This window comes from Indicator indicator, chromosome 9 (assembly GCF_027791375.1).
Source record: "Indicator indicator isolate 239-I01 chromosome 9, UM_Iind_1.1, whole genome shotgun sequence".
NCBI classification, from domain to species: domain Eukaryota; kingdom Metazoa; phylum Chordata; class Aves; order Piciformes; family Indicatoridae; genus Indicator; species Indicator indicator.
In genome coordinates, this window is record NC_072018.1 from 4350611 (window position 1) to 4364577 (window position 13967).

Below are 13967 nucleotides of genomic sequence, written 5' to 3' on the forward strand. Positions count from 1 at the left end.
GCCTTCTGCAAAAGAAGCCTTTCCCCCCTTTTTCAGGGGTTTGTGCTTCTGAAAAACAAGCACAAGATTATAGAATCATAGAATCATTTGAAAAAGGCCTTTGAGATAGAGTCCAACTATTTTCTAACTCTACTGAGTCTGCTGCTAAACCATGCCTTTCAGAACCAACTCCCTGCACATTTGAAACACCTCCAGAGATGGGGATTAAACCATCTCCCTGGGGAACCTGTTCAAGTTTTTGAGAACCCTTCCAGTCAAGAAGTTTCTTCTAACAGCCAGCTTCAACCTCCTCTGGTGCGACTTGAGGCCGCTTACCCTTATCACTTGTTACGAGGGAGAAGAGACCCAACACGTATCTCACAATAGCCTCCTTTCAGGGGTGTTGTAAAGGGTGAGAAGGTCTCCCCTCAGCCTTCTCTTCTCCAAACTAAACCATTCCAGTTCCCTCAGCCATTCCTCACCAGACCTGTTCTCCAGACCCTTCACTGTCTTTGTGGCCCTTCGCTGGACCCACTCCAGCACCTCAATACCTTTCTTATAGTAAGGGCCTCAAAACTGAATGCAGGACTCAAGGTGTGCCTTCACCAGTGCTGAGTACAGGGGCACAATCACTGCCCTGGTCCTGCTGGCCACACTGTTCCTGCTACAGGCCTTCTTGGCCACCTGGGGACACGCTGGTTCACGTTCAGCTGGCTATCAATCAACGCCCCCAGGTCTTCCTCTGCTAGGCAGCTTTCCAGCCACTCTTGCAGGCTGCAAGGAAGAAATACTAAAGTTTGACAGCATCTATTCTCTTAGCACCTGGGGATTACACAATTCCCTCAGAAAAAGTCCCAGTGTGACAGCAGAAAAAAAATGGCACTATTCACACCACAAGGTCTTCTGGGCTGGATTACCCACAGACTAGCAGGATGCATGTCAGGGGGGGATGTGACTGTGGGGTGTACCCGGGATGTGCATACAAGTAACCAACAAGCTTGAAACAAGCATGGAAGAAATAAATGTAACCATAACAACAGATCTGAGCATCACCTTGGCCTCATAAAAAAAAAAAAAAACACATTCTGTTTTACAAAAAGAACATGTGATAGAGGCACATACAAAATGAAACACTTACCCTGGAATCCTTTTCCAGATGAATCTTGTGTTGAAGACTGCGTCTTCTCCTGGCCTTGGCAATGCCATTGTGATAGAAGAAGTATCCACTGTCTAAAAACGGGAGCTGAGGAAGAGAAAGAAATAAAAAAGCCATCATGGAGCTGTAGGCTACTAATAAGGATGACATAGAAAACTCTTACCTGTGAAGTAACTCAGGGATCTACAAGACTTGTGAAAAGCTACACCAAAGGGGCCAAATCCCTCTTGAGAATGTCACTTCTAAGTTACTTTTGATGTGTGCCCAGCAGCACAAGTAACTTCACTTCTATACATTTGGTATTACTTTCACCTTATCTTTAAGGCCAAAAGTGCCAATATTTCTGAAGGGTTTCCCCAATGAAATCAAGATTATTACCTATTTCCTGGAAAAAGGCAGTACAAAAGAACAAAGTGAGCTGCAAATCATTTCAAACAACCACAAGCCATCCTCCAGCAATAAGGCATTACACAAATGCTTCTCTGTGCCAATATAACACACCTGAACTGATGGCCATGAGCAGTAAGGCAGAAAGCAGAGTGATTTCCACTTTCAGAAAAATACATTTGGAATTTGTTCTAAACACCAGGAAATGGGATTTACAAAAGATATTAAGGGAACAGACAGCTTACAGTGTCTGGGTAGGAACAGTCTTGTACAGCTCTACTGTCTAAAGACATTTAGGCAGCAAGCAAAAAATCTCCCAAGGGCTTTCCAGCCCCACCTGAGGCAGATGCCAGGGAAGGAAGATGTATGTCTGTTACTAAATGCACTTCTCTTGGCAGTATTGGCAGAGAGTGACTGGAAGGCTAGTTGACATTTAGCTTTGAGAAGACTAAAAGACATGGTGTTAGGAGAACAGCGTCCCACTTCCAACAGTCCAATAAAAAGTTACATATGCTTCTCATTCTACAACTTTTTCCTCATTCCAACTCAATAGGGAGACTCTCATTGAACACTGAAGTCTAAGCAAGTAGCTGTATTTTTAAACTAAGCTTCTCTTTGTAAAAGTTGGAAGGAAAATGGACTCTTGTTGAGAATTTACATGTTAATGTTGTGAACGCTTCAACTTCAGAGGTTGGGTTATGCTGCATGTAAACTAACTGCATAAAAGAAATATTCCAGAATGGCCATGAAAGAGTTTATATACCAGGTTAAGAAGGTTTCCTCAAAATTATTATAGTTTCTTGGAGCTGATTTGCTGGACTAACTGAAGAGCTCTTCTAGGCAAACAACCAGAATGGTTTGCACCAGCTCCATGTATGTGAAAAATGAGGCTATGAAAGTTCAAGGCAGAGACCACTAGAGTCTCCTGCGCTTGCTACCACAGAATCACAGAATGCATCCTCCGAGCCACAACTCTTCAGGTTCAAATTCCAGGTTATTTTTTTAAAAAGCAGCCTACACCTGACATCCTTAGAAACTGGGTAATCAGGTACTTCCAGAATCCACAGTCTGGCAGTACATCTGACTGTCCAGGGAACAACCCTTCCTAATATCACTTACATGACTCTATGCCTCGAAACATGCAGGCAAAAAAATAATCTAAACAGCCAGATCAGCTGAAGCTTGAAATCCATCTCACTGTGCTGACCATTACCATCCATCACAAGCTCTGTGGTTCAATTACCCCTCTAATTCTCTCCGTGAAATCAGGCTGTTTCCCTTCTCTTATCTCAGCATCAACCATTGAAAAGTAATTCTAGTCAAATATTGAGCTTGATGTTCTTCCATCAAGGGAGATTCTCAGCACCTTTGAAGATATCTGGAAATACATAATGCATTTTTACATATACAACACATTTTTACAAGGGCTTGTAGTGATAGGATGTGAGGGAATGGATTTAACCTAGAGCAGGGCAGACGTACACTGGAGATTAGGAAGAAATTCTTTACGATGAGGGTGGGACAACACTGGAAAAGGTCGCCCAGGGAGGTTGTGGATGTCCCCTCCCTGAAGATGTTCAAAGCCAGGCTCGACAAGGCCCTGAGCAACCTGGTCTAGTGGAAGGTGTACCTACCAATGCCAGGAGGGCCAGACCTGGATGATTTTTAAAGTCCCTTCCAATCCAGGCCACTCTATGAATCTACGAATGCTCACTGTTTGTTGTCTGTGTAGGGTTAGTTTCTAGTGCAACTCAGAATGAAGCAATATAGCATTTAGTAAACTTTTAAAGCTGGTGTATTGAAGTCTGACCACAAGTAATTACAGTTAGCAAAAAAACCCAAACAAAAAAACCACCATTGGATTTATAGCCAAAATCATGACCAAGTTTGTCTTAGACTATTCCCCTCTTTCCACAGAGATCCCACTAATCTTTGAGGAACTCATGGTTTACAGCTTGCATGGTTTTCATACTCTTTCAAAGAAACTGAGGGGGACAGAGAGCAAGGCAGCTAAACGAGCCAATATGTAGAATATGAGATGAACAAACACCATGGATGGTGAATAACTAATAGCAGAAATCAAGCAATTTGCAGGAAGAATCTAAACTCTACAGTAAATCCTCAAAACTGATGAAAGCACACACAGGAGAAAGTCAGACACCAGCTTCTCCAGGAGGTCTCCTCTGATGTGGAGCTGGAGAAAAGAGCAAACTGCAAAACAAACAGTGCATGCCAAACTGTCAGCAGCAGCAGCTACTCTGTAATATTCTCATTGTAAACATGGGATCACATTGGAGTAGAATTCCTGTTTCGGTAGCAGGCTCTGCACATGACAGGGAGGAATAAAGCCCTGAACCTGGTGGCTCAGTGTCTTTCTGTAAGATGGAAGCAAAGTTTCCTGCCCTCCGAGAAAAATCAGCAGTTATGCAAGATAGCTGATTACTGGCAAGCACCTGCATAGTCAAGTGAAAGGGATTACTTACTTAGAAAAGGGTTTGCTATTGCCTTCATGTATGAATATGGTCCAACACAAAGTAGGACTCTGAGAATCTCAGGAATTGTAGGCACTTTGTTACTTGCAGTATTTGTATAAAATTAATGGAGGAAAAATACATAGAAACCAAACTAGAATCACAAATAGAACACAGCAAGTAGAGCAAAACCTTAAATTTCCACTTGGCTACTCCTTTTCTTCAGATTTGCAGCCTCCTTGTGGTTATTAAAAAGCTAAGGCAAAGTTGAAATCCTGCTTAAGCTCCTTCCTGAAAAGGATGTGGACCAGAACACAACTTGTAAAAATTCAGTGTTCAACTAAATGGAGGAAAGAAAACCTCTTTAACTGTTGGAGTGGGTCCATAGAAGGGTCATGAAGATGATCAGAGGGCTAGAGCACCTTCCCCCTATGAGGACAGGCTGAGAGAATTAGGGCTGTTCAGCTCGGAGAAGAGAAGGCTCCAGGGAGATCTTAGAGCAGCCTTCCAACACCTGAAGGGGGCCTACAAAAAAAGTTACAAGTCAAATATTGATCTTGATGTTCTTCCATTAAGGAAGAGTCTCGTCAAATTTGAAGATATCTGGAAACATGTAACACATTTTTACAAGTGATAGGATGAGGGGCAATGGCTTTAAGCTGGAAGAGGGGAGATTTAGACTGGATAATAGGAAGAAATTCTTTCCAGTAAGGGTGGTGAGACACTGAAACAGGTTGCCCAAGGAGGTTGTGGATGCTCCCTCCCTGGAGGTGTTCAGTGCCAGGCTGGACAGGACCCTGAGCAGCCTGGTCTAGTAGGTTGTGTCCCTGCCCATGGCAGGAGTGGTTGAGCTAAAAGATCTTTAAGGTCCCTCCAAACCAAACAATTCTATGATTCTATGATCTAGAAAGACAAGGATAAGATGTACCAGTTGCTGTAGAAGGAAGCAGGAAATGCTTCATATCATGCAGTCTTTAGCACTGATACCTCCAGCTCTAAGGTATCTTGGCTGTTCTCAGACTACTGCTCTACTACGGTGTAATTATTATTGAAGTAAAAATAAGTACATTAAATTCACGATTTCTAGCCTTTCTATACTCTCCTCCTTACATCTGAAAACCTTTCCACAGCAAGAAAAAAAGAACAAGAAATTCACCCTGTACTGCCCTACGTGCCACTCCCAAGAAGAAAGGCTGTAAATAGGCATCTACAGTTCTCCCTTCCGACCACAGAATCATAAAAAGGTTGGAAAGTACCTTAGAGCTCATCTACTCCAACCTCCTTGCCATAGGTGGGCAGGGATGCCTCTCAACTAAACTTGGATGCTCAAGGCCTCTTCCAACCTGGCCTTGGGCACCCCCAGGGAAGAGGCATTCACAACCTCCCTGGGCAACCTACTCCAGAGTCTCACTACCCTCACACTGAAGAACTTCTTCCTAAAGTCCACTTCTAGACAGTCATTCCTCAATACTGAAAGGGAGAAGGAAGATGGGAGAAAATAAAAAAAATTAAAGAGAGAGACGTGGTCCACTTCTGAGCCCTCAACTACTGATCTGCTCCAAGAAGAAAAAATCAGACATAAGTGAGCCTGCTCCCCGTGGGCACCTGATCTAGGAGAGGGCAGCACACACAGCTCCCTCGGAGCTGATGGCTCACATCCCAGTTTGTCTACTTGATAGAGGAAATAAAACTGCTCTTTTTTTGTTGTCTCACCTTGGACAGCATGTGCAGTGGCACCAAGATGTAGTTTCGCCTGTCTAAATGAAAAAGACATGAACATCAGCTGTCAAGTGGTGCAGGGGTTTAAAGAAAAGACTAAATTCAGATTCTGTTCCTCACTCTAAAATAGCAGCACTGGGGCCACCTTGATCAGAGCTAACACAGAATACAACTATAAAACATCAGCAGCATCTGACCAGAGGGGTTGTCTGTAGCCATGGTACTATAAAGCTGAAACAAATACCAAAAAAAAAAAAATTTGTTTAAAACATATGTTCAATAAAGCTACCAGTGCATGAGTGCATTACCTAGCTCTCAGTGAGAAGTCCAGCATTCACAACCTGTCACTAGTTTTAAGGGGTGACACAGACAATGCAAAAACAAAGAGGAATTTCAGTTCTCAGGCTTATTGTTCACATTAAATTTTATGGATTTATCTTTAACATGAAATTTCACTGGTTTGCTTGAGGGCTCTAACTACATCCATCACACAAGAATGTGAAGCTTAAGAATAGATGGAAAGGTTTCCTTCTATTTGAACGGGACTGATCTCTACCCAGTCTTCCTATGCAAGCCTTCCGTACTGTATCACCTAAGGTGGCATCCCTACAGTACACTGATAGCTTCTGTGCATCATTTCCAGTGATTTCTTCCTGATACTGTAACATTCCAAAACCAAATCACTTGAACCTATTAAGGTTCCCCTCCTAAGTTACCAATGGAGACAATAGTTGACAGCAACTTACTTTTGAGCAAAACCATTTATAAATCCAAGCGAAGGGTGATTTATTACAAGTTACCCCAGGGTTGCTTTCTTTGTCAACAAAGTCCAAGTAAATGGATGTGTCAAAGAATAAGCTTGACAGAAAACACTCATCCAGACAGGGTGACAAAGACCATCCTCAGGGCTCCTTGCCTGCCTTTGTAAAACTGTCATAGAATCACTTCAGTTGGAAAACACTTTTAAGATCATGGAGTTCAACCATTCTCTAACTCTACCAAGTCTGGTGCTAAACCATGTCCCTCAGCATCACATCTCTGCCCTCTTTGAAACACCTCCAGAGATGGGTATTCAATGAGAGGGTTCATATAAACACTGCTGTTACAGAAACCTGAAAGAAAAATATATACCCATTCCTTAAACTATTAAAAAAAAAAAAAATCATTACGAAGTTGCAGTTTTTTGTTGGGTCTGCTTTGTTTTTTTAAAAAGTAAGCATCTCTCCCTCACAATGCCCAAGCACAGCTCCTGACTTTAAAAGGAGCCAAAAATCTGCCCAGGTGAGCTCCTTCATCCCATTACTGCGCAGTAATTACACCAACAGAAAACACAACCTAAACCTGGCACCAGTAAATGTATTTTGAGCCTTCACAGGCCCCACAGGCCTCACTCCTTCAGCTGCCATTGTAGCTGAAGCACAATAAAGTGCCTCCCAGAAGAAATTAGAAACCTTTTAGAAACCTTTTCATCCCAGTTTCACCAAAGGCACTGAGGATGCTTATAAATATTCAATATGAATTTTTAAACTCTCTTTCTCTCATTTTTCCCTCACCCCAATTACCATTAGAAATCGTTTTACTTTTAAATACGCAGATGGGAACCAAATCTGAAGTCAGAGGCACTCACTCACTATAGTGACGAGGATCACGAAAGAATAGAAGCAGCGAGAAACACAGGCAGCCCTCGGCAGGGAAATGACAGAACAAAGCACCAACAGGAAAGGATTAATTCAAACACTGGTGGAGAAATGTGAAATAGCACAGAGATCTAAAGCTGTGCCAGACCTTACCACACATGAAATCCAGTCTGCTGCGTCCCCACGGCCCCGGGCAAGGATTTCACACTTTCTCATTAGCACGCTATAATTACTCTGAAGGCTCAGCAAAAAGATCCACACAAGCTCCAACACTCCCTGAAGACTGGCACAGCCAGGCTCAGGCCTGAGTGTTATGACTCAGTGTTCCTGGCTTCTTTCTCATTGCACCTGTGTCTTATTTAGTTGCCTCCACCAGAACCTAATCTGCTTCTCTTGATGAGACTTGCAGGTGGAGTTGATAGCCAAAGCTTCAATCCTCCCAAGATGTGAACCTCACATTAAAACCTCAGCAGAAAATGAACCTTGTGAAATCAAGGGGATTAACACACAGTATAACACTTCTCCTGCAAAAGAGTTCTGGACTGCCTGACCTAAGTTTTCATTGTTTTCAGCTGTTTCATATACATAACCAATCATCTCTGAAGGGCATCAGCAACAGGTGGTGGCAATAAGAAAGGATTGCCAATACTTGGTTGAGAGATCCTGAAGTCAACAGGAATTCTGTAACATGCATGATAACAAATTTATCCATCACTGTTATTTAGGATATTGGGTATCCTGTAAGAACACGGCAACCTCATTTAGAAAGTTCTAAAGGCTCTTTCTCAAGCCAGCAGAAGTAGTTTGCAATGGTTTCTGAAAGATTCTCTCACCATCACAGTGAAATTTCCTCTAGAAACCATGCAAAGTCAAATGTGACATCCAAATTCTTTGCAAAATATATGCCTTTGGATTTCATTTTATCCAAAAGGATAAAACAAAGTCTTTTGTCAAGTCCCACTTGTGTGCAGCAACCACAAGGTTAAACAATCTTCCCAACAGCTAGACATGAGGGGTTGAGTAAATACAAGGTAGTGGAAGAAATGGAACCAGTTGTGAACTGCTATAACACATGCCCACTCTGCCCACATGGAATTCATCTAAACTCCTCATGAAAATCATGGCAAAAAATGAAGAAGCACTTCCAGAGCAAGATTCACCTGACTGGTTTTAGGTGGCCATGTTAAAATGAGCAGAGATGAGAGGCAGGAGCACCTCTTGCACTCCAGAAACCACAAGGAGCACAGCTGTCCACATTCAGGCAGATTAGTTCTGATGTTCAACATCTAGTTCTCATTTTCTCATCAGTTGTGCTCTTCCACTGTCACACACAGTGCTTCCAATAGCTTACAAAACACTGCTCCATTGTTTGGTTTCAAGTTTGCAATATTTGGGATTTGATTTGCAATTGAAGGAATCACACAGGTTTAACGTTTTACTGTTTTTATATTGCTGTTGAGTTTGCACTGAAAGGCTTCATCCTGCAAGCAGGTAACAGTCCTATAAGTCACCAGTGACAAGACTGTGGATTTGCTGATAGTTCTGATAGTTTTTTCAGTGAATTGGAGAAGCCATTTGAGGCTTTTAAAGGAGTTCTTCTAGTTTATTTGAACGGATCTGTGCATTTTAGAGAGTTTTATCTATTACTCCTCAGTAACCATAGAGCCCATTATCGAGTCTACCACATGCACTGTTGAAAGCAGGATGATTTCCAGATTTGAAGAAGATGAGAACGTTGATGTTTATACACTAGCACTCGATTTGGGCTGTCTGGGTGTATCAGTGTGATCACACTGGGTTAATCCAGATTGTCAGTGTTTGGCTGACAGCCTGAAGTGAAGGCTTTGCAATCACCATTTTATCCTCTCACACAGATGTGGAGGATCCTGCAAGAAGAGCAGCTCAAGTCAAGTCCTGGGCACCAGAAAGAATCCTAGAGCTCAGCACCCACAAAAAAGTCACTGTGACCATCTGACAGTTGCATTGTCATTTTTAGCAGCAACAAATGGCCGCTGGGAAAACTAGACAGGGCCCTCCAATCACTCAGCTACACAGCTCCATAACAACCACGCATAGCAGATAAACAGACACTATTTAGAGTAACAAATACAATTCCAACAGAAGGTGGATCAATGAAATTTTCTTCAAGCAGGTTCAGTGGCACAAAATGAATTTTTTTCCACAGTTTGGGAGAAGTTTACTTATCCTGTTAAGAATAACCAAATCAACAAACAAACAAAACAAAACGAAGAACAGAAAAATAAAACCTAAATTAGACTCCAGACATTTTCTAGGGGCACTTGCTCATAGCCTCAACTTTCCTAACTTGCCCATGTCAGTAATGACTTCAAGGAATGGCTCCTCAGCTGTGCAATGTAAATAATATCACAGCAAGAATGCCAGTCAGTACTTGATTGAATTAACTGTAGTTCATTTAGCCTGTGACAGTCAATGCTTTAAGAATGCAGAAAAAAAACAGATAGCATCCCAAAAGTGGCTTTACCACTTCTACGTTTTATATCAAAGGCAAAAAGTTTTGCTCTATATGCTTATCTTGTGCTTGGAGCACTGGGGCTCCTCTGGGTATCCTGCCACTCCTTCAAAGGCTCTTCTGTGTTTTCAAAGCATCTCCCAAGGTGACAATATTCTGCAAAAGTTTTTACACTTGAAATAACCTTTTTGCCAAGATTTTTTTATCCAGGGCCATTCCACTTGCCTTTTTCCTTCTCTGTTGTTGCTTCACACGGTAGCACTCCGCTGCAAGACAGAACCAGGACTAAAAATGACATGACATGAGTTACAACATCGAGAACAAGTCTCATGAGGAGCAGCTGAAGGAACTCAGATTGTTTAGTCCAGAGAAGAAGCAGCTAAGGAGAGACTTCATTGCTCTCTACAAATCCCTGAAAGGAGATTGGAGTGAGGTGGGAGTCAGTCTCTTCTCCTTCGTATCAGGTAACAGAATGAGAGGAAATTACCTGGAATTGTACCAGGGGAGGCTTGGTTGAGTATTAAAATATCCTGAACGAGTGGTCAGAAATTGAAATAGGTTGCTCAGGGAGGGAGTGGAGTCACTGGCCCTGGGGGTCTTCAAGAAACGTGTGGACATGGCACTGTGCGATACAGGTTAATGGCCATGGTGGTCTTAGGTTGATGGTTGGACTTAATGATCTTGGAGGTCTTTTCCAACTGAAACAATTCTATGATTCTATCTTCTGAGATGCTAGGTAACCCCAATGTCTGTTAATCTAGTTCCAAACCCCCTGCCACAGGCAGGGACACTTTCCACTAGATCAGGTTGCCCAGAGCCATATCCAGCCTGGCCTTAAAAACATCCAGCCTTCCACAACCTTCCTGGGCAACCTGTTCCAGGGTCTCACTACCCTTATGGTGAAAAACTTCTTCCTAACATCTAATCTAAATCTCCCCTCCTCTAGCTTGGATCCATTCCCCTTAATCCTATCACTACCTGACACCCTAAAAACTCCCTCAACCAGCTTTCTTTTAGGTCCCCTTCAGATACTGGAAGGCCACAATACGGTCTCCTCAAAGCCTTCTCTTCTCCAAACTGGACAACTGCAACTCTCTCAGCCTGCCCCCATAGGAGAGGTGCTCCAGCCCTCTGATCATCCTCATGGCCCTTCTCTGGACATTTAACAGATGTTTGCACAGTACTATCCATTGTGCCATAAACCTCTGACATGCCAAGTGCCACTGTACAAAACAGTGCACTGACTGCAGAAGGGCTTGGACTGGATGACCTTTGGAGGTCCTTTCTGACCCAGACCATTATATGACTCTATGGAATCATCTCCTAGGGAAAGCAGTGGACTCTTCCACGTCGGACAGTTTGAAGAGTCATTTTGACAGGGTGCTGGGCCAGCTCATTTCAACTCCACCATTACCTAGAATGGTTGGACCAGATGATCCTTGGGGTCACTTCCAACCTGGCATTCTGTGATTCTGTGATATACGAGGAAAGGCTGAGAGAAATGGGTTTGCTTGCCCTTGAGAAGAGAAAGCATAGGGAAGACCTTATTACCATGTACCAGTACATTACGAGTGGCTACCAGGAAGATGGAGACTCTGCTTACGAGTGGTCACACGGCAAAGACAGGGTGATAGGTACAAGTCACTCCTGGGGAGATTCTAACTGGGCTCCAGAAGGACATTTTTCACCATGAGAACAGTTAGACATTGGAATCATCTCCCAAGGGAAGCAGTGGATTCCCCTATACTGGACAGTTTTCAGACTCAGTGCTGCGCCATCTCATTTCAACTTTACTATTACCTAGAAAGGTTGGACCAGATGATCCTTTCAGTTCCTTCCAACCTGGCATTCTGTGATTAAGGGGTATAGCTGCACATATATTAAGGGATATACCTATATATATATATATATATATATATATATATGCAATCAACTACCCCTTTAGCAACAAATATTTGGTAAATATTTTTAAATGCTTAAGTAACACATGATGAAAGTCTCTTCTTCATATCAGTACATCCTTGTGAAGGAAAACTCATACTGTAAGAAATAGCTTGAGTGGGTTAGAGGCTGCAAATTGAAGTGACCATGGTATATTTATAACTGAGCTGGACTGCTACCACTGACAGCAATTCACACTGCTAATAAAGGCTGCTTTGCCTCACTCCTCATCTACAACTCATCTCTCCTTTCAAGCACGTAACCAAACAGGTTGATTGCTATTGTCACACAGGAACTTGGTGTCACATTCAGCTCTAAAAGCACTGAGATAAAAGCCAGGAGATAAAGTTTGCTATTTTTAAACCAGTCTTAAGATGTAGTGGGCCCCAACCACAAATTACTGGTACTTCTATCTCAAGGATGGAGAGGGGTAAAGACACAGCTACATACTGACATTTCAGCAGACAACTTCAGCATTGTTATTAAATCTACATTCATCTTGCAAAGGGTGTAGGACATAAATGGGTGCTCAGCTAATGCAGCACCTAAATGCAGCATCATGAACTCAATCTCTAATGAAGCAGTGCTCAGCTCAGACCAAAATTAGTTGGTTACTGACAAGAGCTACTCAAGAAAGCACAGAAAAGGTGAATTGCACTAATGCACGGATGCTAGCTCTTACCAACACTTAAACAGAATTTATAACTCCCTATCTATTCAAAACCTTTACTGTTTTTTTTTTTCTCCATATCTTAAATGCTAAACTGACAATCAGTAGCAAATTTACAGAAAGTGCTTCACAGGGGGATTTCTGTTGTTAGACCACACTAAACAAATCTTCCATTTCCCAGAGAAGTAAACAGTTCCTGGAGAAAAAGATACATTTTATGAGAGAGAAGAGCTGAAACAAAACTGTGACACTGAAGAACAGAGGAAAGGGCATGCTGCTGCTTCCTTTTTTATTTTTAAATTAAAGACAGCATGCTTGAGAAGAGCAGGGCAAGGAAACTTAAAGAAAAACATTTTCAGTGGAGTCAAGGACAAGAGAAATTCTGGGATACTGCTGTTTATTTTTGTAAAGTTGCTTGACTCTAAGAGAAAGTTATTGACATTAATCCCCAGTACTACAAGACCAGGTCAGGGCAAATTCTGCCATTACTTATGCCACCACAAGCTGGAGAGAGCTCCTCTCAGCTCCAGCACACAATAGTCACTTCACAGCAGAGACTAACTGTTCAGGGTTCAAGAGCCTCCTGTTAGAGGGGAAAAAAGAGCATGACCCAAATCTCCTTCAGTGTTAGAAATAATGATGACAAAGGGAAGAAAACAGCCCCACCACCTCATGCCCCCTCTGCCAGGACCTACCTCATTGACCTTCCCAGCAGCTGTGAAGTAAGTCTTGTTACTGCTTGCTACTACCAATTAATAAATGACAGAAGTTTATTGCAGGCCAAAACTGTGATCAATCCAGTGTGTGTTGATACGTTATCCTGCTTTTATTACCTCAAGCAAGCATGGCAAATGTATGTTTTTTAATTAATCACCAGCACATTTCAGCTTTAGAGCCTGGAATACTGGCTTCCCTACAAGGTACAATATATTTAACATGAATAAAATATATTCAGTTAGAAAAGGGTTTTACAGAACAAAATTGGGTGTTTTAATGCCCACCAGCAGAAAGAAGAACCCACTTGCTGTTCTCTTCAGTTTTATCCTATACTGTAGAAGAATTTGAATGGTTTTACAGCTAAGAGGAATACATTCTGCTGTGAAATCTTGGGGTTTAAATGGCAATGCAAAATGTAACAAACAAATGCCACAAAGGCCAAAATTCAGATGGTGTCCTGATCCACAATCATCATTCATCAATGTTAAAAACTGATTTCTCCAAATGTGTTCTAGTCCTGATTTTTTATACTACTTCAAATTCAAAATTTGTACTTCCACTTTATGCTGGTTCAGAGTAACTTCTAAATTGTCAAATCCTGTTTAAACAGTTATAAAATTAATTGGCATAAGGAAGCAGAAAGTCCCTGTGGGACCAATGGCAATCCAGCAGTCATGGTTATAGCTAATTCACTACATCATGGCTGCAGCTAAAAAGCTTCTGCTGCATTCAAGTGTTGCACAGTAAGTGACAAGGACATGGATCACACAGAGAGCAGATCTCAGGATTTCATAATCAC

General features: G+C 42.2%; 1 protein-coding gene across 1 annotated transcript in view; it reads right to left on the minus strand.

The window, feature by feature from the left end:
• PCSK2 (proprotein convertase subtilisin/kexin type 2) overlaps positions 1-13967 on the minus strand; it is a 114775-nt gene that overhangs the window by 88921 nt on the left and 11887 nt on the right. The window contains exon 2 of the mRNA XM_054383411.1: positions 1118-1222. Coding sequence (XP_054239386.1) covers positions 1118-1222 — 105 coding nt within the window. The remainder of the gene's footprint in view (positions 1-1117; positions 1223-13967) is intronic.